General features: G+C 44.7%; 2 protein-coding genes across 3 annotated transcripts in view; one reads left to right on the top strand and one right to left on the bottom strand.

Moving 5' to 3' along the window:
- Positions 1-8,751, bottom strand: dthd1 (death domain containing 1). The gene is made up of 11 exons (XM_042070622.1): positions 8,045-8,751; positions 6,944-7,646; positions 6,438-6,768; positions 6,141-6,320; positions 5,066-5,325; positions 4,426-4,584; positions 4,027-4,310; positions 2,698-2,939; positions 2,508-2,565; positions 2,001-2,298; positions 1-115 (listed from the first exon to the last, which is right to left on the bottom strand). The coding sequence occupies exons 1-11, from the start codon at positions 8,418-8,420 to the stop codon at positions 1-3; spliced, it is 3,006 nt and encodes a 1,001-aa protein (XP_041926556.1). The 5' UTR covers positions 8,421-8,751.
- Positions 8,752-12,206: 3,455 nt separating this feature from the next.
- arap2 (ArfGAP with RhoGAP domain, ankyrin repeat and PH domain 2) overlaps positions 12,207-27,140 on the top strand; it is a 114,523-nt gene continuing 99,589 nt past the window's right edge. For both annotated transcript variants that reach the window (XM_042069621.1, XM_042069620.1), the window contains exons 1-6: positions 12,207-12,341; positions 18,681-19,843; positions 20,166-20,236; positions 21,791-21,867; positions 22,565-22,629; positions 26,573-27,052. In XM_042069621.1, coding sequence (XP_041925555.1) covers positions 18,852-19,843; positions 20,166-20,236; positions 21,791-21,867; positions 22,565-22,629; positions 26,573-27,052 — 1,685 coding nt within the window. In that variant the 5' untranslated portion in view covers positions 12,207-12,341; positions 18,681-18,851. The remainder of the gene's footprint in view (positions 12,342-18,680; positions 19,844-20,165; positions 20,237-21,790; positions 21,868-22,564; positions 22,630-26,572; positions 27,053-27,140) is intronic.

Here is a 27,140-nt window from a genome sequence, read left to right as displayed (position 1 = left end):
TTATGAGGTGCAGGTCAGTGGGAAGACCAGGTGGTCATTAGTGGTAACCAGAGAGTCCATTAAGAGGGGTGGCCGTATTTCAAGGAAATCTGGGAATGGACTTTGGTCAATATGGCTGCACAACGGAGAGTATAGGACACAAGGACACTCTGATAACCAGAGTATTGCCCTCTCCCTAAAAGAGAAGCCAGAAAGAGTGGGGGTGTTTGTGGATTATGCGGCAGATTTGGTTTCATTTTATGATGCAGACAGATGGAATAAGGTCCACACTTTGAGAGGTTTCCCCTTCAAGGAGAACATCTATCCATAATTCTTTCTCGGTGCTCCAGTGTCGTCTACACTGCTCATCGGCAGTCCAGGCTTAACACAACTGTAAACACAAATCTGACATGAAAACAATTTTTACATTTTTTTTAAACTTGAGGAACCGCCTTCATCTATGCTGAGAGCTCTAAAACATGTCACATACCCTATGTTAATAATAAAAGATTATCTTACGGCAATGTTATTTGTCATTTTTCATGGCTTTATTTTATTCTATATATTATTTACAGATCAATTCAGATATTGGCCTTACTTTAACCAGTGCGCAAATTACAAAATCACTTGATGAGTCTCCTGCATGAGCTAAACCATGGTGCGAGAGCACTGAACTGGCCCACCCACATTTGTGCATACAGTAGGATCTTGCTCATGGTATTCATTAACAATTAGATTTGACCTTGACTATCATCTAAATTAGGGTTGTATCACTGAGCCAGGTTCTTATTTAATTATAATAATGTCAAATTTTCTTTTACCTTTTTAAACAGATTGTGTCTGGTTGAATTATTGTGTAAAGGTCAAATGTTTGCTTTGGCCACAATGTTTTGAAAGAATCACATCAGAGTGCTGGGTAGGAGCTGAGGTTAACAGTTTTAAGAAAGCAAGCATGACAAAAAATACAATACAAATAGAAAAGACAGGTCATAAACACATTCATCTTGGACATACTGAGTATTAGAGCTATCTGAAACATTAGACAAAGTCATTCCACCAGTGTTTATGTCACACGTGGCTGTTGCAACTGCAGTGAAACTTCAGTTTTTGGTAGTCATGCTGCCTTCCTCCTCAAAATTCAGGAAGACAGATAACAGCGGGTACATTATGAAAATCCAGATGTTTGTGAGAAATACAGCATAAACCAAGACAAAAGGACACTGATGGTTTATGAGCATATGCCAAGTCACTGTCAACAGTTAAAGGAGAGAGTTCAAGTATAAAATGTTTTACAGGGAACCAAATGGGTGTAAAACCGACTGTTGTTCCTACCTGTGATAGCAATGTTACATGCAATACCGGGTCTTCCGAGGGCATGTTCCTACCTGTGATAGCAATGTTACATGCAATACCGGGTCTTCTGGGTGGGCATCAGAAATGTCAGAGACTTCATTCTCCTTATTGTAGCTCAGTATGGCATCAACAAGCTTGAAACTGTTATTTTAAATATTGTGTGGCTTTATGTTAGTGAAGTAGAGGGTACGAAGAACCAGTTTGCATTATTTTGGACAAGTCAAATCTCAGCATAAACATAATGAACTTCATCATATTTTTAACTCAGGTAAAAAACTTGGCCCATCTGTTATTTCTGTGTCCTTTGTCCTTGTAGCATTGACTTTTTCAGAATATTCCCCAAAAATATTATGGTTTATGTGACACCTGTCCCCTATGATGGTAAACACACCCCTGCAATTTTCCGCTGTTGCCTTTCCTCATTGGGGAGGCCATTTGAATTACCAATGTGTATGAATTGTGTTGAACTTGCATTGCTTTTACTCTGCTGTTCTGCATTGACAGTGTTTAACTGTAACTAACTGCAAATGCATAGGTTTCCTGTAAACGCACTAGTCCTAAAAGCTTTTTCTCGATGGAGATCTCCAGTGAAATTCTCTCGCACACTACTCACTCTACTGTTACCTTATCCTGCCCCCACTCTCCCCTCCCCCCTCTGCCCACCCTACCCCTCCCCTCCTCCCCCCTCCCTGAGCAGCAGCTCCTTGGCCAAGTCGGGCCGGCCGGCGCGCACCAGGCAGCGGGCCAGCAGAGGGGCCTTGGGCGTGTGTGAGGGGAGGCTCCTGCGCCACAGCCCCAGCACGTGGAAGGCCTGCTGGGGCAGGCTGTCGGCGGGCGCCCTGAGACGGGCCAGCTGCACCGCACTTCGCTTCACCCGCAGCGCCAGCAGCAGCAGCGCCGCCTCCTCCTCACACAGCTCCTCACACAGCCACGCTAGCAGCTCGTCTGAGAGAGAGTCTGAGACACCTACACACACACACACACACACACACAAACAATGAGAGAGAGAGAATAGAGATTAGTATGCAGAGACATTCAGACAGTCAGACGGATCTATATCTTGCCTTAAGTTAAGACAGACAGTTTTTGTTTCTACTAGCTAGCTATTCACAGGCTGTCTTGGTGAGATCTCTACAAAAATGTTGTTTTTGTGGAATACTATTTACAAATCTCACCATAATGTGTGTGTGGCATCACTTTTGCACTTGCTAGCCGACTGGTTATTCTCAGTTTCTGATCAAACAAAGAGTGAGAGAAAGAAAATATTTTCAAACATCAACGATCAAGGTTGTCTTACAGGAAGAACATGCTTAATTTATCCATAATCAATTTGTTTAAAATATTAAAGTTGCTCATGGTGTATACCTTGGGTAGAGTGAGAGAGAGTTTACACACAGGCTCCACTAGAGGGTGCTGTGGTGAAAGAACAGCTGTGTTATCCATCCAGACCAGCTGGGTTCTTGGGATCCGGTGAAAGACAGCTAAGCCTTTGTAGTGTGGAGAGCTGTAATTCCCAAATGGGTCCACTACGGTCAGTTTGAGATATTCGAAGCTCTTCCGTTGGTGGTGAAAGGTGATGGTCTTTGGAGACGTTGATCCTCGATCAGCTATAACCCAACAAACACATACAAATACACATGTACTCTCAAGTTCATATAGACCCCCCCCCCCCCACACACACAGACATCATATGTTTCTCTTTATCACACAGGGTGCATAGGCTGAATCGTATCAGTCTATGTGTATGAGAAGGCAGTGCGTACGTGTGTGTGTGTGTGTGTGTGTGTGTGTGTGTGTGTGTGTGTGTGTGTTTGTGTGTGAGTGAGTGTGGTGTTTGTGTGAGGGTATACGTTCATGCCCTGATGGGTCTGTTGTGAAGCAACTTCACTGGAATGCTAATGCAAGTGTCAGCATGCTTGTGCACTGCATCTAGATAAGTTCCTGGATCTGCTTAGCCTAGAAATCTAGACGCACCATAGCGGCGGCAAATTCATTTGCTCAGCCTGTACGTCTAGTATCAAACCATAGGGATTTCTATTGGCTGACGCCGTGGACTTCATCCAATCACAGCGCTCTATTCTGTTAGAGAGTCTTAAGGCGGGCTTAACAGGATAACGACAGTCCTGTGACGGTGAACAACAAGGAAGGTGGCTATGGCTAACGAAGAGCGGTTGTTTGATTCGGCGTTGGCGTCAACTTTGGAGGAGTTGGACTTGTGCTTTTCTTTGAAAGTTGAGCAACACAATGCACTTAAGTAATTCCTTTCGAAGAAGGATGTATTTGCCGTTTTGCCGACCGGATACGGATATGGTTGTAGCGCTGGCCTATTGCATGCCTAGGCAGTTTGAAAGACAATTCTCTGCCCGCCCCTTGGATTAAGCGAGGTAAATGGTTCGATTCCAGACTATACATTTCAATGATATAGGATGGCCCTCCAGGCTAGGATCTGCTCTGAATTAAAAAATGATTTTTTTATTTGTTTTGCAATGCCATGCAATACAATGTTGTGCTATTTAATATTCAGGTATGAGCAATACTTTGCAAAATTTGCAAAGTCTGAATGCATGAGATGTGAATTAAAGCAACTTTTTTCAACTAAGGAACCGTGTAAAGTGGGATGTGGCATAGGTTACTGTAATTTCACTGTGGTACATAATTAAATTAGCTTACCTGACCTGGCGCCTGTGCATGTACCTGTGATGTTCCCACTGAAGCTCAGCAGTAGCTGGTCTCCCTCGCTCATGGCGATCTCCCCTGAGGGATCGGGCGGGCCGCAATAGGCCTGGCCCTGGAGTTTGGCCAGCTCCCAGCCCAGGTCTCTGCTAGGCAGGGCTGCCACCACCACGTTGTGGGGGTCCTGCCTCTGACGCCAGAGAACAATGGTTACCATGACGCGGCGCACACAATCCTCAATCTCCTCCACCATGGCCGACAGATTGGAGGATCTAGTAGGGAACTGCAGACGCAACACTATTAGCCTGCAACAGAGAGAAACAAGGACAAAATCTTTGACACATTTTTACTGAGTTTTATGGGTATGCATGTGTTATATACTATTATTAGCCACTTGGAGGCCCTTGCTGCGAGAATCACCTCTCAAAGTGCTCCATCAGTTCAAAGGAAACCAGGCCGTTCTGCAGGTTCCTGATGGAGACATCATCTAGAACGTTCCACTGTTCCTCCTTCCAGCCCAACAGAATCAACTGTTCCTTGGCAAACTCTCTGGATGTTTTTACCGAAGCACTCATAGCCCTAAGTGTGCAAACACATTCTACATCACACTTACAACTGCAATAGTCAAACATACATGCACAACACATAACATAAAGAAATATATAAAATAGAAATATGATGGTAGATCATAGATATGACAGATGTTACGAGCAAATGGAATGACAGAAAAAGCCATTATTTATTTTCGGGTAATACTAATTTTGTTACTGTAAATTGTGAACAACGTTGCCACTCTGCTTTGATTGATTAGTATTAAATATGTGGTGGTTGCCAGTGGGCAGAGTACACTTCCTGCCAATGGGCAGAGTACACTCCCTGACACTTGGGATCCCATGAGAGATGTGGATCTAAACTCCTTTAGCTAGCTCGTCTGCCCTGCGTGTCTGAAGTTGTGAGATTTTGGCCAGTGCAGGACTACAAGACGTTGACAAAGTTAAACTAATCTTAACTTTCAAGATGACGAGCGTTGGGCGACGAGTGCATCTCCGGCTGTCTGTACCTGGATAAAAAAGGCCAGCGGAGCGGAGAGTCCTGGATGTAAACAGCACTGGTCGGCCGGGGTGGACCAGACTCTCCGTCCTCCCCTGGCCTTCGCCTTTCAGGGTTGGAGGGGCAGGGCAGCGTGAGGACCAGGGGCCTGCGGGGGGGCTGGCTGCTAGGGTGGCTGAGGTAGAGGAGAGGGCTGGTGGACAGGACGGCCTGGTACACGTCCTTATTGGACTTCAAAGCAGACAGCAGGCTGGGCTCCACCGGCTGGATCTGACACAGGGAAGGATACAGACACCAGCTGAAAGGTGACTTTGTATTTTCACATCTTCACATTTCACATTTCGCTTTGCCCGAAATAACAGCGCGAACTACTCAACGTGTTACAAGGGGGCAGAACCCAATTTGGGAGTTCCTCTTTCTCATGTGTTGCCATGAGACAGTGAGACAAAGATTTGAGACAAATCCACACACTTTCTCATGCTTAACAAAGAGTTTGTTATTGAGTACGCAAGTTTGCACACATCTATAACATACTGTATATGTGAGTGTGTGCGTGTCTGTGTGGACTGCTGGCGCTCCTGTTTCTTAGCTTGCTTGTTTTTAATTACTATGGCCATCATGTCATCTATAGTCCTGTTTCATTTCTTTTTAAATTGTTACTTTTAAATTATCATACCTGCCCAGGGACTATGGTGGAAATTAGCCATTGTTGCTATAAGCTGGCCAAACACATATTTTCTTGTATCACAAGATTAATGTTTATTTGTGCATTGTCCCTGTTTTAAATACAGTAAATTCCAATTCCAATCTTTGGTACAACTGTGGTTCAGCATTTATTCAGGCACCAATTCAGTTTTGCTTTTAAATAGCCAGAACATTTGCTATTCTAAATTTCCTTCCATGTTTTTGTATATGATCCATAAAAATATTGGAACTCAAAATAGTAAATGTTATAGGGTGATTTTGTTGCCTTCGTGAGTGCTAAGTCATTTGGATTCTATAGCTTATGGTATAGCGTTTCGTCTCACAATCCAAATTACAAACTGGATTCAGTGGCCTATGTTTCTGCATGATAGGTACTGTACCACAGCTTGAGCGATCACGGGAGAAGTGAAGGATCCTGGGAGGTAGTCCAGGCAGATTCTGGGGTCTATGCTCAGCTTTAGGGAGAGACCTTTCTTGGGGATGGTGTAGCTCTCCTTCCTCAAGCAGGACACCACTGCAAACACACCCAGAGTGTACACGCGCACCTCTGCATACGAACCCTGAGAACACACACACACTTACATAACATACATAACAAAAACTGTGCGATCATGTGGTCATAAATAAAATTGGCAACTCAACAAAATCTTAATCAACAACAAAAAAACAAAAAACACCTTTTGTCCTTCGTAGTTGCCCTCCACGGACACAGGGTTCACATAGCTGACCCTTGATGCCTGGTCAACAAATTTCACTATGATGTCACGATAGTTGCTGCGGTAGCAGGATCTGAATGGAATCGCCACGGTGATGGGAAAGGAGCACTTGGTGTTGTTCGGCAGCTTCAGCCTGAGGACGCTGCTGACTAGCTCCTCCAGATCTGACACCATCAGTGAACTCAGGCTGTTCACAAGGTCACAAGTCATGACCTTCGCCACCACCAGAGGGGCCGTGATGTAGCAGAGGGTGGGCATGTCTGATGCGTGCGACTCAGGCTTTCCTGTCAGTCTTACAATGAGAGGCTGTATTACTGAAGAGGCGGCTGTTGCCATTTTATACAAAAAAAAATTATGAGCACATGCATTCACTGCAGCCATATGTTCCTGAGTGATTGTTAGTTATAAGAAAGACAAAATAAAGCAGCCTAGTGATATCACATATAGATCATCCAATTTACACTCACCCTTTCGTCACCCAGCCATGCCTCACTCCTTGATTTTCCTCCTCCAACTGAGCATCCCTCTGCCCTGCCTTCCCCTCCCTCAGACCCTCTTCATCTTCTTGTCCTTCACTCAGTGGCGTCCTCCCAGATGACCCACACATCTGCCTGCGTTGACCCCCAGCAGCACTGTCTCTGTTTGTGGGGGATACGCACCCCACGTGGTCCTCACCGGTTCCAGGAGGCCGTCGGCCTGTTGACCCTGAGTCCTGCTGGACGTCAGTGCTGTGTGATGAGTGACACCCAGCCCCCAAAGGCGACATGTCATCTTCAGAGTGTGCTGTGCTGTGGAGGCTCTCTTCATCTTGTAGGCCAGCCGTAACATTTTGAGCACTTTGACTGGTTTCTGTGTTGTCTGGATCTGATTGGCAAAGGTCCATTGATATGGTTGTGCTATCCCTAAATGTGTCCACCTTATGTTGCTCCGTATGTGCGTGTGTCCCTTGATCATGTGTAGCAGAATGTGTATCCACAGATGCTCGTCTCCTCTCCTCTTGTTTATCCATATCAGTGCATGTGTACTTCTCCTCAGAGAGGGTACTGACGGCTCGGCTAAGTTTCTGTGCCATTTCACTTAGTCTGGACTCTATACATTGAATATCCCCCAAAACACTATTGATGGTTTCAGTTATCAAGTGACGAGGAGGTTTGTCATCAACTGGAACATCTACAACAACCATTGGAACAGTCTAGTTTGTTATTCATGCATTTTTCTCTCTGTAAGACTTTCTACACTTGCAAAGTAAGCATCTGGAACAAAAACACATGGGGCCTTAAATAGTGGACAAGTGCAAAGCCTAAAGTCTACCTAAAGCTAATTTAATAACTTGGCAAAAATCAATTGGCTAAGTTAATACCATGATTAAGTGCCTAAATAAAAACAGTGACGGGCCAGTCCAGTGATCTCATGCACCACGTAATAGTTTTCATGTGCATGCATGAGACACTTTGCTCTTTGCCTGACTTTGCACTTTGTACATATTTAAATGAGGGTTCACAGCATTCTAATACTAATAGACTACTGTATATTTCATGTCTTTCAACTTCTACCCAACGCCTTCTTACCTGTCAGTGGAGTATACTGCCTCCCATTACCTGCCTGTTGCCACTGTGAGCAAAGCTGTGCTGTGGTGCTCGCTGCATGTCTCCAGGCTCGGATTCTCTCAGTGTGCACGTCTCCCAGCCCCCTCAGGAGCTCCAGCAGTGTCAGCAGGGACTCAGCAGTGATTACCTGACCCAGGAGGAGCTCCTTGCCCTGGGGAAGCTGTCCCTTCTGTCCCCCTTTTGTGGTTTCCCCATCCAAGTGATGCTGAATACTCTGGGAGATGTCCTCAAGCAGATGAAGCAGGTGGTCCTCTGTGTGACTTGCTGTCTGAGGATCCTTGCAATGTTCTGGGGTAGGTTCCACTTGAAGTTCTCTAGTATGGAGTTTTGTCTCCATTCTGAGCTAAGTCTGGCTCTTTCTCTTAATGCTGGTTCTCCTTACCTGGTCGTCCAAGGTTTCATTCACGATACAATTGGAGCCAAAGCTAACTAGTTACTTTTGCGGAGTATACTGACTCTTCATTGTATTTTGTAAACATGCTATCTTGGCCTTTCATTCTCTCTCTCTCCCTCCCTCACACTCTCTCATACTATCACTGCCTCTCCTCCTCTCCCTCTTACATTAGCCTTGTGAATGCTATAAAAAGGGTGTCCATGGCAACAGGTAGGTGTGTCCGGACACAAAGGGGGCTCTTTTTTTACGGCGAAGAGGACCCTAAAAAAGAGTTATGTCTGTGGACCTGAATGAGACCATGCTCAGTGGCCCAGTAAACAGGTCTCTCCTCTTCAACAATGTATCCAAACGTCACACTCCAGTTTAAATAGCAGTGCACACAAATATATAAACACACACACACACACACACTCTCTCGTTCTCTCTCTCTCTCTTTTTCACTCATGCATTACCGGTACACACAATTATGGGCCCTTAACACTTACTGATGACGTATACGTATACAGGTATGGTCTGCATTCTAAACCAATACATTCTTTTGTCAAATTCACCTAATTATTCCTCTAGTTTACTGTTCAGTATTTTGCTTAAACAATTCTGATGTTCACAGTCTAAGCTCTGTAATGGGAAACAAATAAGAAACTCTGATTGGGCCATAGACAATCAATAAACAATAAAAAAAAATCAACACAGCGCTTCAAGGGCACGGAAGGAACATTGAACTATGGCTGCTGAATTCAATTCAATTCAGAATTTTGTGAAATTGAAACTGCAAAACTGAATCATGGATATCAGCGTATCTGTGTATCTTGACATGTGTATCTTTGGACAAAGGCGTCTGCCAAATCCCATAACCATAACTTTAAGAATAACCATACAGATTATCAACATCATGTGCTAAACACTTTTAATTTTGGCGAGACCACAGATAGCACAACTCTCTCTCTCACACATATGCACGGACGCACGCACACACACGCACAAACTCAGCACTCAATAATTTTCACTTCAGTTTTCACACGCTGAGGTGTGGGGCTTTATCAGTATGCTGTTACAGAAGAGGGTCACTCAGAGACCAGCGCTGGTTGTCAGCAATCCAAACAGCTCTAGGCTCATTAAAGTTCTGCTCTTATCAGTCCCACTCGTCTGTTGAAAGGGGTTAGATGATTTGAGTGATTGTCAAACTCCAGTTCTGAGCCTTTCATGGCTTATTTACATGTGACCCCTCATTTTAGCTTTGACATGACTATGCCTGCCTCTCTCTTTTACACACAGACACACACACACACAAACACGCACGCACGCATACAGATGCCCCATCGCACATACATTTAAAGTCTGTCTCTCTTTCTCTCTCTCTGACCTCCTCTTGGTCCCCTATCCTCTCTGTCCACCTATCTCCTCCCTCTCATCACACAGCTGGCATCAGGCCTAGTTGGCTAGCACCAGGCATCCTAACGATCCCCCCTCAACAACCGAGTGCCCTGGGCACAATTACCAACCCCAACCCACTCCCCTCTCCTCCACCTCTGGATAAGCACTGCCTTTTAATTACTATTAGAATGAGGACACAGCCACATCAAGGTTGAGTGACCTTGAGCGTCAGACATTTCGAAAAGCACATGGGCCTCGAGGAGATTTTAAAAATCAATGTTAAAGGCTAGCAGGGGGGACAGAGAAACGGGCACAGAGGTATTTTTGAGGGAAAACATGCAACATACATATGATCGCTAGATGTGGAAGTGTTTTGGACAGCCTCCATGTATTGTTGTGGTCATCAAAAAGAATTATGTGCTGGGAGTGTTGACATGGTGGAGGCTGATAAGAAAACATGTCCCTGCATGTATTATAGGCTGACATGTCTTTAGACATAGAGGCATGCAGTGAGATAGAGACAAACATATTAACACAAACGACCCCCTGCCCCTTCCCAACTCACATATAGTAGGTTACTCACAGACTCACACAAAGTCCAAGCTCAGTTTATAAACTACTGCTCTGTCCGAGCTCGGAGAAGCCTGTCCGGACTTGCCCAGTACTGCTCTCTGGTGGTCAAACGTAGCATTTTTCTTGTTCAGTTCAAGGTGCTTTCAACACTGAAATAAAAAGATCCTTGATTACTAACCTCTCTGGTCAGTGCCGTCATTGCTGTCCAAAGTGTCCAAAACTCTCACAAAAATATACCCTACGGTAAGCTGTTCCATTAAGTCCATTTTTTAAATGACTGTAATCTGGAAAAATGTGTTGGATGTCATTGCTGAAAAATGCAGCAAGTTTGAAATTAGGGCTACTGTACATGCCTTGGATCTAATTGCCATTACATAGATCAAGTGCGAGACAGTTACTTTTTCTAAATAAAAAATGTCCATGTTTTTACAACAAGGTTTATTTATTACCGAATGAAAACATGTCACCAATTTAGCCTTGCATTTTAAGGTCCCAGCACACAGCAGCATGTGCTTCGGTTATTGTCTATAGGCTACAGAAGAGACACACAACAGGAAGAGCAAGTGATCTATTATTATATTGTCTCTATTTAATATCAATTAATAGGCTATATCTGCTTGTTAAATATGGCTGCACACATAACTGAGAGATTTTAACATTATACTATGTTTTTCTCTTCTCAAAATGATCAAATGTCATCTTCTTTAGTTTTCTCCAATCAGGCTATACCAGGGTTTAACTTGTTGGCAGGTTATGGCAAGTTGAGATAACAAAAATGAAATGTAGAAGTGGTCAATTATCCTGTGCAGTGTGCACACAACCTATCACACTTACACATCATGGCCATGAGTTTACTATGTGAGTTCTGTGTTGACAAAAAGGAAGAAGTGCCACTGAAAGAAAAAGTACACGTGTGTAACCTAGTGTGTTATGCCCGTCTTGCACAGGAACACCATGGTGCATTCTTTTCTGCAGAAATGCATAGCCTGGGGCCCCGTGTCAAGTTGAAACCTGCACGGACAGGATTGCTGAGCAGCGCATTCTGAATACAAAACACACCCTTTCGCTTTTCGCCCGTCGTTGTAAGTTTCCGTCAAAGCGGCAAGCAAATACGAGCATAAAGTAAGGCTAAACAACATCTTTTTCAAAGCTAATTAACGTTTTCCGCTCTAACTGTACACAGCGCCATGCAAATAGTGCTATCCTAATTCCATTTACATTCATTGACTAACCTTTGTTCACAAATAGGACTTAGCCTACATGAAGATATGAAATGAAAACGAAGGACAGTTTACCAGATTTATGTGGCGTGGTGTGGCAGGGATGGGCGTGGAAGGTTCATTATGACAAGCCGTTCCATTCTGCCTAGGCTAATTTTTAACATGTCTTTTTCTGTGCACTCAAATAAACGGGTGTAGAAAGATTTACTAGGAAGTAATCCCATCATACCCTAAATCCACCATTTAAAGTAACACTATTAGTAGCCTATCTTGCATGTAACAATTACAGGAGTGAAGAAGTAAATGAAAGTGAATTAATTAGTTGTTGTAATAATTAGCAGACTCATAGCCTATAGGTTCATGAAATAGTTTTTTAAATACCTTTATCAAGGAATGTAACACATTTCCAGTTTATGTCTGATATCAAACGAGCATAGCCTGAACTTGTTAGATTTTCATTGCATCCATTTCTATTAACCAGAGTCTAAAAAGTCGAAAGGACTTGCCTTAGTATAATTTCACGCCTGAACAGGAAAAGCGAAACAGACGCGTGTAGCGCTAAACCGCGAGTAGGCGGCTACGTCCAGTGGAAGTGCTGCTGGCGGTGAAAAACAGTTTAGCCTACTAAAGTAATGTTAGCCAAAGAACACTGATCAGAAATGAAATGACAACTGGGCCTCCGTCTAAAGATTTTGAGGTAAGATTCCGGCAGCGAATAACTCATTCAAATTTACTTGGCTCAGGTGAAGACTTTATCGCAACAGTGTGGTGCTCAAAGTTGAGGGAGTGATGACTGTCAGTAAAGGAAGCCCATCAGTTTGTGGGTTAGACAAAAATTGGACTTTTAGCTGGATTTGACAAATTCTTCCGAGTGTGGACTAAGTACAGTTTTCATTCAAAGTAGCCTGATAATGAACGAGAGTCAAATTATTAATTTTTTTTTTCAAAAAGAAGTACAAATGTATAGGCATCAACACGAGTTGTCAAGTTATCAACACGATTCGGGGATGACAGACAGATAGGACATGGTTCGCAAACTGTCCACGTGCGGTGCAAACAAGCCTAATTTGTAGCTTGAAAGAACAAACTTGAACTTGTACAGTTAACCTAAACGTTTAGAAAAAGTGCAGTGATCTTGACTAACCACATGTTTGTCATGTTCTCTATATGAGGCTGTCTCTGTTGGGCAGAGAATGTTTACACCAGACCTTTATGCAATAAAGATCTTGGCACAGAAGGTTGATTACAATATAGGCTGTTGTGAAATCAGTAGTGACCTTGTAAACAGAGTGAGTAGTATTTTTTCCAGACCTGTGTATCTAAACATATATGAAAAGTCCTCAACTGATTTCATATACACTAATTACATGGGCTAGGCCTATTGCATAGTAGGTAATACTGAACAGTCACTCTTACTACTGTAATACCAGCTTCCTCATGGTCACTTAAGTGTGATCATCTTACAAAATTATTGCTTGTGGTGAGTTTGCGAGGGCCCTTGCAAAATGACTTTAGTCAGACGTAAAACAGTGGCGGCTGCGTGAGGTTGGACTTTGCTCAGGCATGGCTACTCTTGAGTAATGCCAAGCACGTATGAGTCACTTACAAGGAAGGGCTCAGTCATACCTGAGATAGACAGACAGACAGACAGACAGACACACACACTTTGCTTACACATGGTATTCTTGTTTGTATTTGAGAGAGAAACAACACACACAGACACAGTGGTGACTCTCTTGGTACGTGTCTACAGTATATGCCCCACATGTGTTGCTGGTGTGTGTGTGTGTGTGTGTGTGTGTGTGTGTGTGTGTGTGTGTGTGTGTGTGTGTGTGTTTGGGCCCACTATTGACTTCCTGCAAAACCACCACTATGATCATGCATGAGAACCTTTGATAAGAAGTGTGGTCCTCACTCTGCATTCTCCCTGGTCACAGTCATCTCATATAGAGACACGTTTTGCTCCCTAATGCATCTTGTGTGTACATACCACTCCTTCACATAGCACTACTTCTGCTGAAGTCACCCTTTTTCAATTCAGTTCTGTTGTATAACATTAAACCCATTGAAATCATTTGAATGCACTTTACAAAGCCTGAACTGGACCTTCTTAGAGCAAATAAAAGGTGGTCTATTTCATTGTGGTCTGTGGTCTATTTCATTGGGGGCCAAAACGCTGGCGTTGTAGAATTGACTTTTGAGTATTGACCGGAACATGCATTGACAGCGAAATAGCATATAACGATAGTCTTGGGGACAAACACACTACGTCAAAGTAAATTGCTACTTTAAGCCACTAACAAGGCTCAAAATATCATTGCACTTTTGAAATGCTAGTAATGTAATGCACTGACTGCATACATTGTCCACAAGGTTCAAATGACTAGTTTGTCAGTAGGTACCCTCTCCACACACACACTAGTCTATCAGACCAGAAGAGTTATTTCTTCCCCTGAGGATTTTTTAAAAATGTTTTCACTTCTGCATATCTTATCCACAAGGAGCCATTTTACATAAATAGGAACATTAAGTGTGAACTTGTGGCCTGGTTCTCGAAAGCGTGGTGTGAATCCTCTTTCCACTGACGGCTTCTTTAGGTGTCCCCTAGAGACAGCATCATTTGTTTCTGCATGAGGAGATTGTTAATGAGAAAGAAGTGTTTACTGCAAGTCTAAACAGAGATGGAAGACAATAATATTCATATATTTAAGATGATGTTAAGTCTAAATAACATATTTAAGGTCTTTGTCTGATATTTTGTCCTGTGGAAATGAGCTCTTGGAAGATGATTTATTAGTTTTCTAGACATTTTTTCTTCTGGTGTTGGAAATTCATGCAGGACTGTCCACTCACATGGTTGGCATTGCCAAAGCTAGGATGGCAATACAACAATGAACGAGCAGTAATTACAAAATAATATGATCAATAGCACACAATGTTTACACAAGTCCATGTTCAGTTTGAGTGATGGATAGGGACGATCCATTAGTAATGGTGAAGAAGACCATTCACACAGAAGAGTGTGGTTCCCCCAGGCCAAAATATATGCGATTAGACTAAAGAAGCTTTTACAACTCAACCAAATGGTTCTATATAACTAGAAGGCTTATGCATGCTTGACAATGTTTTTGTAAATGTTTGTATTGTAAGTAAAGTCATCTTGCTGTGGAGTGCCCCCACTCGTATTGCTAATCAAATAGAACCTCATCCCTTCCACTGAAGTGGCAAGGCATTCTGTTTGTCGCAGAAGGAGGCAAGTCTGGTCAGCATCCTCAGCAACCTCTGACCTAAAAGTTGATCTTCTTTCTCAGAGGAACTATACTGTACCTAAGGGTTTGTTACTTCCCCAGATTTCCTAGGCAAAGATATTTTTTACTCGTTTGTCACTTTAAATACTCTTTAGCACAACCATTTTACTGTTCGATAACTTATTTAATGTTTAATATTTAACTGATGAAGTACGATGTAAAAATACAATGAATATGTAGAATGGAACATGTCCGGTATTAATAGACCATGAGGAAAGCATTGGATGCAGTTAGCAGGATGGGGGGCATTTTTCTCTTTGAAGTCTTCATGGAAGTGACAGACATTTTGGCTGTTTTGCCACAATTGCAGCAAAGGTTGGCAGGACAGCTGTGCAGACAGGACCTGAGTGAAAGCAATCCCATGTGGACGGGCTGCCAAGATGCCCGGCTGCCTCACCACCCTGCTGCCTCACCACCCTGCCATCCAGCTAATAACTGTTAAGTGGCTTGGCCAGCCAGAGCTAATGCCAAGCTCTATAGAGTGGCCTGAATATCGATTCTGTCTCTCTCTCTCTCTCTCTCTCTCTCTCTCTCTCCCTCTCTCTATTTCTGTCCTTCTACCTCCAGTTCCCTATCCTATTCCTTTCTCTTGTCATTGCTTGCAAGTGGGGCTAAGATTGTGTGTGTGTGTGTGTGTGTGTGCGCGTGTGTGTGCGTGTGTGCGTGCGTGCGTGCGTGCGCGAGTCTGCGTCTGCCTGTTTGTCCGGGTTGGTGTGAAATGTGTGTGTGTGTGTGTGTGTGTGTGTGTGTGTTCGACTGTTATGTGGTATTGGACTGTGTTAGGTCCTCGTATTTGGATGGAGAGATTGTATTTTTAGGCCCCTCCACCCCCAGGCTCATTTGCACAGTCTGTCCAACAGTGTAGCTGCCCTGGACCCTGGATTAGAAGTGACAGAGTGAGATTGGTGCAACAGAAATCAGCCTTGTTCACAAGATAAAGATCTGCTGCTGTGTGCGTGTGTGTGTGTGTGTGTGTGTGTGTGTGTGTGTGTGTGTGTGTGTGTGTGTTTGTTTGTTTTTGTGTATGGTTTGTATGTGCAGTCAATCTTATTTGCTGACTGCTGTTTTGCTGGCCACAGGGACTAACAAAACCAATGATGGGGAAAATGGCCACAGTGAGATGGGTGAAAGAAATAGTGCAGTGGCCATCAGGGCTGCTAGTGTTACTATCCCAGCCGAGCAGACCTGCATTTTTCCTCCCAATGACTCCCAACAAAATGAAATAAAAATCTAAAATAAAATAGTCAACGGCCCCAGTACCCCCATCCGATCTCAGGCATTATTATTATTATCAGAAAAGAAAGACTCTCTGCCTCTCTTCTCTCTCCTTCTATCTTTCTGTCTCTGTCTATCTCTTCTCTCTCCTTCTATCTTTCTGTCTCTGTCTATCTCTTCTCTCTCCTTCTATCTTTCTATCTCTACCACTGTAACCACTCTTTTTATGTGGTACTCCTCTTTTGTCTGGCTTATTGTGTATTGCTTCCCTCACCCTCTAGTGATAGGATGTCTTCAAAGGTACTGCTGTGATGTACTTCAGATGTCTATACAGGACAGAAGCTCACTGTATCTCGGTCCTCCTGAATGATTGTCTGCATCCGGCTCTGGATGCAGACGCTGGATGCTGGAATTTGGTTTCACTTTGGATAACTTAGCGTAGCACGGGCAAGGGTCTGCAGTCACACGAGTGCTCGTATTAATGTTTTTTTTTTTTCTTTTAGCATTTACGGGTAGATATGATCAGGACTGAGTAACCACGTGTGAAAGATAACTGCAGATGGGTGTCCGGTTGTGTTGCAGTGACACTCTGGAAGGTAGACCATGGCTATGTGCATGGCGTAGTGAAACGCAACGCTGTTTTTGCACAGATGACTACTGCCATTTTCAGTTCCTTTCTATTAGTGCAATTTGGTGTATGCAAAAGAAATCAGTAAAATAGGGTCCTGTGACGGTGATCATGTCTGGTGTGCATAAGCTTGACAGTACCCAGCTGCAGAGTGATCATGTGGGCGTCAGGGCCCATACCAGGTTCACACCTGCTGTTTTTATATTAGGGTTCACACTACACACATACAGTGTGCTGCATACCAACCTACTACACTTCTTTTTTTCCAGTCTTTCAGTCGTACTATAAAAAGTCATATTTCACAATCCCTTAAGAAATTAAATCATTAATGTACTCTGGTTGTTGGTAGATTGGTTAACTGTAGCACAGCAGACTAGATCCGAGAGATTATTTATAGCTGTGACATTCGGAGCTTGTGGTTTCTGCCGTGGTTTTTTTTTCTTCATTTTACACTTTGCGAATAGCTGAGTGTCATGTGATTTGCATTGGCCCTGGCATTGGCTGTCTGTAGTGGCCTGAAAGAAGGACAAATGAAAACAGACAAACGACAATCCTTTGACTTCAGAGGGAAATCAGCTAGTCGGGTTGATTCTTTGCACTTCTACTATGTATTTTGGGCTTACCTGAGTGTGAGACGAACCGTATGAAAATATCTTGGGAAGCCTAGTTTATAGTTGATCTATTTGCAGAAGTGGTGAATGCACAACATACAGTAGCCTACGCCGTTTGAGTGACTTTTTCCGCATGAAAATGAAAAATAGATAGGGAACTGAATGATTTTGAAACCTATAAGGTTTGGCTTGATGTGTTTCCTATCTGGTCCCTGCTGCAACCCACAGTTTATCTTTATTCTCCAATTTTCATGTTTGTGGTAAGGCTTACAGCCACTAGGCCAGTGGTCCACAAACTTTTACTTCAAAGGGCCAGCTCACTATGTCTGGCCCTAAGAGAGGGCCAGAGACTTAGAGTATGTCAGTAATTGTAAAATAGCTTAGTGCCGTGAACAACAGCCTTTTACCTTAGTTGAATATTAACCCATTGCATTTAATCATAGGCTATTGCAATCTAATACCATTGTTAGCTGTGTTTATTTTATATTGCCATCATGCCATCATGCCATATCGATATAAAATGTAGTTCAACATGGAAATAACTCAAATTAAATAATACTAATAAAAATACTTTAGCATTCCCATAAGTATATTTTATTCAAAATTTGTGAACTCTAATCTCTGTGTCTTTGCATACACAGCTCAAGTTGTGGCTTGAATAGAAGTTAGCCCTATTAACAATTAATTGATAAACTTTTAGAATACTTTGAACACTGATGCAGTCAGCATAGACCCATCTTACATTGTTTGCAGGTAGGCCTGCATTTCAGTACGTTTTCAATGGCAAACTCAAAACAGCGCCTAAACAACCACCGGTGGACAAAAAAAGGATTACATGTGTACTTTTAAGACTCCCCATAGAGAATGTTTTGGGAGGCCACCCAGAATGAGGTGGCGGGCCGTAGTTTGGGGACACTGCACTGCGTTTTGCTCTTCTTTCTAACATAAATTCTGTTCCTTAACACAAAAGCACATCTCCCTATGAAGACCCAGCAAGTTTTGTTTTGTAAAGAAAAGCCAGTCCTCTCTCCTCAAACCCAATTAACAGTCCTTAACGCTCCCGCTGTGACATTCTACATACTAGACATTCCTGACACCGAGTAGCTCTGTTTTGTTGTGTTCATGGGTTTTGATTTAGTGCTGCACTGCTGTCCCTCCCCACACCACACTATCATATTTCCATGTATTCTGAGCCATCCACCAAATCCCATGTGTGTGGATGCAAAACGATTCTGTTGTTTTTCAGTCCCTTCAATTTTGGTTTGTCTCCACAGTCAAACTCCACCAGTGTGTCCTGCTGTCTGCTGGGGAAAAGCTGCGCTCACTACAGTGTCTCTCTGCTTGCCTGAGAGAGAGAGAGAGAGTGAGCGAGAGAGTGAGAGAGTGAGAGAGTGAGAGAGAGAGAGAGAGAGAGAGAGAGAGAGAGAGTGAGAGAGTGAGAGCATATGGATCCAGATGGCGTGGGTCCCAGTTGGGACACCCCCCCGAGCTCCCCGGTGCCTGCCGAGGACCTCGTGGACTGGCTGTGCAGCCTGCACCTGCCCCAGTACGCGGCGCTCTTCGCCATGGCGGGCCTGCGGAGCCTGGCCGAGCTGCGGGGCCTGACGGCCGAGAGGCTCCAGGCGGTGGCCGACTTCCCCACGGGACACCGCCGGCGCATGCTGTGCAGCCTGGAGGCCCTCGGGCTGGACAAGCCCCCGGAGGAGAGGGCAGGAGCCGGGGGAGTGGTGGAGGCAGAGGCCGCGTCGCGGGCGCTGGCGGACACTGCCGGGCACTCGTCTTTGGGTCCTTCGAGGCGGAGGCCCGTGCCCGTGCCCAGGACGCGGCACGTCTTCCCGAAGAACCGCAAGCGAGGCGCCTCTTGCCACACCCTGCAGGCCGCACCGCCAGGGACGATGACTGCAGCGATGAACACAGGCAGCAGCATGACACTCCCGGGCAGGTCGCGGGCGTGTCCGGGGGACGTACTCCAAGAGCCCACCCCACCCGGCACCTTCTCCAACTCCTCCTCATCGTCTCTGACGGTACCCCGGTCAATGCCAGGTACCCGCTCCATCTCTCCCAGCTCCGTCTCTGGTTCCACCCACAGTACCAGCAGCAGCGAATCGCTCTCGTTCTCCTCCAACTCGCTGCCCTCTGATTTGGAGAATGTCCTGGAGCAACCCGCCCCTTCCTCTGCAATATCCACCTCTTCTTCTCCAGACTCCGCCCCTTCATCCTTATTGGACATTCCCCCATCCTCACAGCTGGACTCTCTGACCCCATTGGACAACGTTCAGGGGGACTTCCTCATGGTGGACAATGACATCTATGAGATGGAGCCCATGCCGCAGCCTCCCTCGGTGCCCTTGGGCCAACGGAACACTCGCTCCTACAGGCTACGGCACAGACCCGTCCCTAAGCTTCCAGAGCAGGACCGTACTCCCAAATATCCCTGGTAACGCTGAGGACAGAGCTTTGGTTTACACGCACATGCACACGCACACACACACACGGGCACGCGCACGCACACGCACACGCACACAGTCGCATCTCACTGATGCATTAATGCATGTATGCATTCATGCCTAAAAATGTACATAATATGCAAACTTTTTAAACAAATCTATGGCTAACAGAAATTAACACAGTGTTCTGTAATGGGTAAGGAGGTGCATGCATTTGTGTGTGTGCGTGTGCGTGTGCGTGTGTCTGTCTGTGTGTATGAGTGTGTGTGTGTGTGTGCGTGTGCGTGACTAAACTGTTTGTTCCTACTCTAGGAATGTGAGTGCTAAATCTACAGACCCATCGCCTAGTCAGACTCCCAGTGGGAACAACAGCCAGCAGAAAGGTACACCAGACAAACACACACTCACACACACTGTCTCACTCTGCCTTGTTCCTTTTCCTCCCCATTTTCATATAAATTACAGCTGTTTAACTTTCAGAATCAGTCTGCATCATGGGAAATTGGGCCCATTGTTTGAGTGCATCATGGGAAAGTAGACTCTGTGAAGTTGAACTCTCAGGGAAAGGAAAAGCTCGCATCACACCTACCCTCCCACTCACAACCTCTCACCATATGCACTGTAGAAATTAAATTTAGCATCCACTTGCATGCTTGTGCTCAGGTATTTGTTGGACTTGTGCAGATGCACACACACACAAACACACACACACACACACACACACACACACACACACACACGCCGAACCACACACTCGCCAAACCACACAGTCCTATACATTCCCAAAGGGACTGAGGCCTACTTCTGCAAACTAAAAGAAGTTAAAGTTTTGTGGCCGGAGGATTTAAAGCCTTCCACATGCGGAGGCAAAGTGAATGCATGCCTGCACTGGGGAGAGTAGGCTGGGCACTGCCGTTCCATCAGGAAACAGTCACTGTGTATTAGGCTGCCTGTGTCGCTCCCTGTCTGTCTGTCTTTTTCACTTTCTTTCTGTTTATCTTTCTTTCTTTCTTCTTTCCACCCCCTTGAGTGAGTGAGTGAGTGTGCGTGCATGTGTGTGAGAGAGAGAGAGAAAGAGAGAGTGATACTGAGAGAGAGAGACAGTTTGTGAGAACATAGATGTAGAGAGAAAGTGTGAAGTGTGTGTGTGTGTGTGTGTGTGTGTGTGTGTGTGTGTGTAAGTGTAAGAGAGAGAGAGAGAGAGAGAGAGAGAGAGAGAGAGAGAGAGAGAGAGAGAGAGAGAGAGAATGGATGTGTGAAGGTCAAGCTTAGATAATGATAAATGACAACACACTTCCTAAATGAGTCCTGGGCCACTGAGCACAACTGTAATATAGTCTGGTGTGCGGCCTGCCATAGAGCTGCAGTCCAGTAATAAAGTGGGGCGACTGTTCCGCCTCGTGTTGCCTATGGTGGGGGGGGGGGGGGGCTGTGGCAGTCTAGATGGTGTACTGTAGATCTGCGTCCGAGCCTGCATGCGAGCGACATGATGGAGTGTCTGCTGGCCTGCGCTGTTTCTGTGGCTGTGTGATACTCATTTGTCTCCCTGACAACAGATCACCCATGCAAGGGCACCGAGGTCTGCTGTGTGTGTGTGTGTGTGTGTGTGTGTGTGTGTGTGTGTGTGTGTGTGTGTGTGTGTGTGTGGCATCCTCTCCTCTTGTCTTTTTTTCTATTGTTGTTTTGTCCCTTCTTGTGTGTGTTTTCTCTTCCTCCGCTATCCTTTTGTCTTCCTCTCTCTCTCTTCCCTTCCTTTTCTTTCCTCCACTCTCACCTGCTCTTCTCTTCTCTCCGTTCCTCTGCTTTGCTCTCCATGATTTGTGCTCGCTCATGTCATTTATCTGAATACATCATACTACACATCATACTGATACTGATCACTGTCTGTGTGCGTGTGTGTGTGTGTGTGTGTGTGTGTGTGTGTGTTTGTGATTCAGCTCCTCTGGAAAGGAAGGTTTCAGTCATCTCTCCCTATGGTGAGGTTTATCTGTACAACAACCCTGGGGACAAAGAGGTAAGCAAGTGTTTGCTGAAAAAGTGTTTGTGTCTGAGCATGTGTGTTTTGTCTGGGTGACTCACTCTTCAATTCAATTTCAAGCAGCTTTCTTTGCATGGCTGTAGTGGGCTACATAAAAAGTTACCAGAACAATGAATTTCACAGCTAACTGATTAAATGTACAGGGATTCCAAAGAACCATAGGCAATAATTTGCTATATATATATATATATAATATACCACTATATGCAACTGGTTTGGTTTCATCTTCAAATGTTGATGGAATGTGGTCATGTTTGGGGCATGTAAACACAAATGTGATGTCCACTAGCCACCAAGGCACCACTTTAGCAGGCTGGTATGCTTTAATGAGTACCAGCTGTGCTGCTGTTGGCGTTTGGGAGGTTGCATGACTTGCGTAACCTGTTAGCTTTAGACCAACACCCTGCTGCTGCTGATGAGGAAAAACACAAATGAACTGCAAACAAGGTTAGGCAGATGAACTTCCTTTTTCTGCCTCTCCATCTCTATGCTCCCTCTCTCTCTCTCTCTCTCTCTCTCTCTCATTGTATGTCCCAGAGAAACCAGAATTTTGCTGTCAGAGTTTTGACCTCTCTGAGGACCTGCAGAGAGGGCTATGTGTGTTTGTTTATAGTAGAGTTCTTATTGAGGAACTCTTACATCCCATTTCTCTTGTTGTTTTTCCTCCCTGAAGGACGGAGGCGCCAAAGAGCAGGTTGTGACGGAGATCAAGGAGAAGTTGAAGCAGAAGAGGCATCGGTAAAATGAAATATGCATACACGCACACGCAGACACAGACACACACACCACACACACACGCACACACAAAGGCCATGTTGCCATTTGTTTAAAGTGAAGGCATGTGGTCAATGCAGAAAATAGGCAACTTTAGAGATGACAATCTTCTATCTATAAAGCAAGAAGCGTCTGTCTGTGTGTCCGGATGTCTGTGGCACGCATATCTCGCTGACCGTTTGTCAGACTGATTTCAAACTTGGCAGGTGTCTTGCTACGTGCATGAGTAAGTGCAGTGCCAAATTTGATGTTGTTTGAATATCAAATGCAAAGATATCGTTAAATATATCGGTAAATAAAGCACATTGGCTTTCGCCGCTAGCCACTCCCCCTCCCACACAGCACTGTACTGTAAGCTACCAGTGAGGATAGAAGCAGGGCTTTGGCAGAGCTGGATCAGTGTAGGTTACACAGGTAAAAACTTAACATGTCTGACCTCAACAATAAAGTGAACTCTGCGGATTTTGCAACAACACGCCAACACACACAGGTAGGCTATGCAGTGGCTCTTCAAAATGACGTAAAAAAATGATGTGCAGTAAACGGACACTTCGAATAGCCCAGGCTACTTTGGACTGTCTTTAGACTTTGAATAAGCAAACGACAATTCCAACTGCAGGGTCCTAAATTGAAACGAGTGATAATGGTCCCGAATTAAAGAACGTCTCAGAATGCCACACATGCAAAGCATAACCAGCGACAAGGAACGAGTGCAGACAGAGTGTGATGCCACCAGAGACTGTTTTTGAGTCACACCGTTGCAAATTTCATATGATGCATCATTCCACAAAATGGTTTGTTTTCTCTGTCATCAACTTATTCAAGTATGCTAAGCATATAGCCTTGACTTAAAACAGCTGTTAGGATTATGTCATTTTGATTTGTAAAAAATGTCACATGCAGCCATGCTTAAATTCTGCTCACTTCACATGTATTATATTATTATATTATCTGTAGGCCTATTCATTATTGAATGCTTACCTGGAATTATGTTTTCCCTATCATCCTATTTTTAAAGCAGGCCTACCTGCAGGCATGCAATTGGGCTACAGGAATAGCTAGCATGTTTGAACGGACACTGCACTAGTCATTTTAAAGCAAGCACATGTATTGTGTAAATGTAATACAGTGGGTACTACATTTGATATTCCCCTTTTTGACAATATTTAGTTACTGAAATACTAGATAGGGTAAACATGATCACTCACTCTCACTGCTGTTTTATAGTCACTTGTGTAGGTGTGTTTTGTACACATACACACACGCTCGCACACAAACACACAAACACACACACTGAGGTCAGTAAACAAGGAGGTGGCTGTAAATAGAAGAACAGTAAAAGGAGAAGTAGGTGTCTGCTGTGGGATGTGTGTACCCTCATACACACACTTGCAGACGCGCAGATGCACATATTTAGGGCAGAGTCCTGCACGGGTCCAATTTTTTAAATCCGCACCCACCCGTACCCGTCATGTTTAAAACCGCATCCGACCCGTTTTCCGACACCAGAGCTAGTTAAAATCCGTACCCGACCCGACCCGCATTAAATAAAACTGACACCCGACCCGTACCCGAGTTTAACAGACACGTTTAAGCAACTAATAACACAACCATTAACATTGCAGATCCAACTTCAGCTGAAGTTGACAGGCATATCCTACATGATGTATTGTGGTAGCCTGCGCTACTTTTCAACACCCGAGTGATAACATTTGACCACTTTTCAAGCAGATGCGTCTACAAGGCTATCGCCACGCAAATGCCTAATTTAGAATTCAAACACGGCCTTGCACACACAACTTATTAACAGCAGTAGTAGGCTAGCCTACATTAAATGAAAGAATGATTCGGTCATAACCTACACCGGATTATGCATTAGCCTGTGAAACTTTATGGAAATATGCATAAGATGTGTGACACTATAGGAGAAATCTCGCTCGCTTGCAGGGATGTCAATCTCACAATCTAGGCAATATTGGGAATTAAGCGAGCATGCTCTCTCCACCATAACATGTCAAAAGAGTCATCTTTAGGCGTTTTTAATCAATGTGCAGCCACTTTGTTCTGAAAGACTGCAGGCAGATCCCGCGCATGTGATTTTTAAAAGTGAAAGTATAGGAGCCTGTTTTGGGAAGGCACATACGAAATGTGCATTTCAAATGCTTTTATCAACTTGAATTGCAGGCATATTATTTAGGATGTGTTACTATGTAGAAAATATTGTTACGTATGCACGTGATGTTTATGAAAGGCCAATTCCGACTTAGACCCGTGTCACCCCCGTGTCCAACCCGACCCGCATCCGACACAGTAGAATATTTTTCACCCGTTTCATCAAAATGTGCGGGTCACCCATCGGGTACCCGAACCCGTGCAGGACTCTGATTTAGGGCCCCATCTTTTGCCTGCTGCATCAAAAGAAAGTCATGGACTAAAGTGAAATGGGCAGTGGATCTGCCTAGTAGCAAGACCTTATAGTACACACTCCTGGCTCTTAAAGGGAATGGGAGATGGCACTCTTATTGGTTTAATGAATGTTATGCCCTTTTAAACCATGTGTCTGGCATCTGATTCCTTATCTATTGCACCATCAAACTAGCAAAAGTGGACTGGACACGCCCTAAATGCACTTAAACCATACACTTCAGACCATGGGCCCTTACACACACCTACCCTGAGGTTGGGGGCTGCAACTGTGGACACACACACACACACATACACACACACACACACATACACACACACACACACACAGACAAAGACACACACACACACACACAGACAGACAGACAAAGACAATACACACACACACACACACACAGACAAAGACACACACACACACACACACACACACACACACACACACACAGACAGACAAAGACAATACACACACACACACACACATACACAGCTCAGGGTTGCAGTGAGTGCTCATGTGCATGTGCATTCATTAACAGGGCCATGTCTGTTGCGGTTGAAACCACAGGCCTATCCCTTCGCTTTGAAGGGGCTTTGATGACCCAGTATAGATGAGAAGGCAGGAAGTATAAACTGCCTTTCTCGTCTGGTGTTTTGTAGTAATTAGCACCCAGGCAACGTCTAATACTGGCAGCCCTATGAAAGCCACCTAAATGAACCTCAGCCAAGGACACATAAATATACTTAAATTAGTGATCTCAGTGTTTTGGAGGTGAGGGGGTACATTGTGTAGGACCAGGGCCTTCTAGTACACCAAGATGCTGTAGTATTATGTAGAATATGATGTTAACCATAGAAAGGAAATAATATATATGCCACAATGTACAATATGAGTGCAGTGGGTGTTTATGCAACAGGATGCAGCCTATGAGAGACAAGAGACATGAAGTCCCAAAATGACCTTTACCTACAACTACCAACATGTACACCAACAGTCAGCATGGGTCCTCTGAGTGCTGAAAATAGCCCAGGAGAGTAATGAGGAGAGCTTACATTTACAGATTCAGTTGGACTTGGATCAGGTTGCCTTGAGTCAGTTGAATCAGAAAAGTGCCAAAAGAAGACATTGACATGAGCAGTTATATACCAATGTACCCACTCTCTATGCATACTATACTATCTATACTACCTGTCTATACCTTTTACAAATCAATGCACCTATGTATCTGTATACAGTATATTAACGCCTCTGTCAATAGGCTATACATATCTATACATATATAGCATCTATCTGTGTCTCAGTTAAATCCTACTGCTTCATATAATTGGGTGGATTTTTTTTCAGAAATCCTTTTTACTCAAACAAAACCTTCTGAGAACAAGAAGGCTACTGTAGCAGTGTTAATGAAGGGTACACTGCTGGATTCGATGATTCTAACAACCCCCCCCCCCCCCTTCTCCTGTCCCTTCTCTGGCTGACCCTCATCAGTAAGAAGCAGCCTAAGCAGAATGAGCAGCGACCGGGCAGCAAAGACCAGCAGGTGGCACCCGACCCAGTCCCCGTGGCCGTTGAGGGTGTTGATGACCGTAACCGTGGTGAGGAGGAGGAAGACGCCGACTACTCCACTGTCCAGGGCTTCCTGGAGCCTCCACGGCTGGCCGGCCAGAGCGGTCAGCGCTCCCCCAGGTCGCCGTCCCCTGCCAACCTCTCCACGCCTGCGCCATTTCAGGGTCAGCCCCCTGGGGCTGAGGTGGCGGCGATATCGTCGGTGCCGGTGTCTTCGGCTGTGCCGCCCGTACGTGCGGACGAGAACGGCGTCTACACGGAGCCGCTGGACGCGCTGCCGGGGCCGGCTAGAGTGGAGCTGCCCGAGGACGTTGAGTCAGCCATCTCTCCCTATGCCTGCTTCTATGGAGGGCCCAGGGCTGCCCTTAAGACCGGTTGGCTGGACAAGCTCTCCCCTCAAGGGTAAGGCTCGCAATATCTTCACACACACACACACACACACACACACACACACACACACACACCAACCAAACAAGAAATGCCACATTTC

The sequence above is a fragment of the Alosa sapidissima genome, chromosome 18 (genome assembly GCF_018492685.1).
Source record: "Alosa sapidissima isolate fAloSap1 chromosome 18, fAloSap1.pri, whole genome shotgun sequence".
In the NCBI taxonomy this organism is placed as follows: Eukaryota; Metazoa; Chordata; class Actinopteri; order Clupeiformes; family Clupeidae; genus Alosa; species Alosa sapidissima.
Note: the sequence above shows the minus strand (reverse complement) of the source record. Positions and strands in the feature narration are given on the sequence as shown.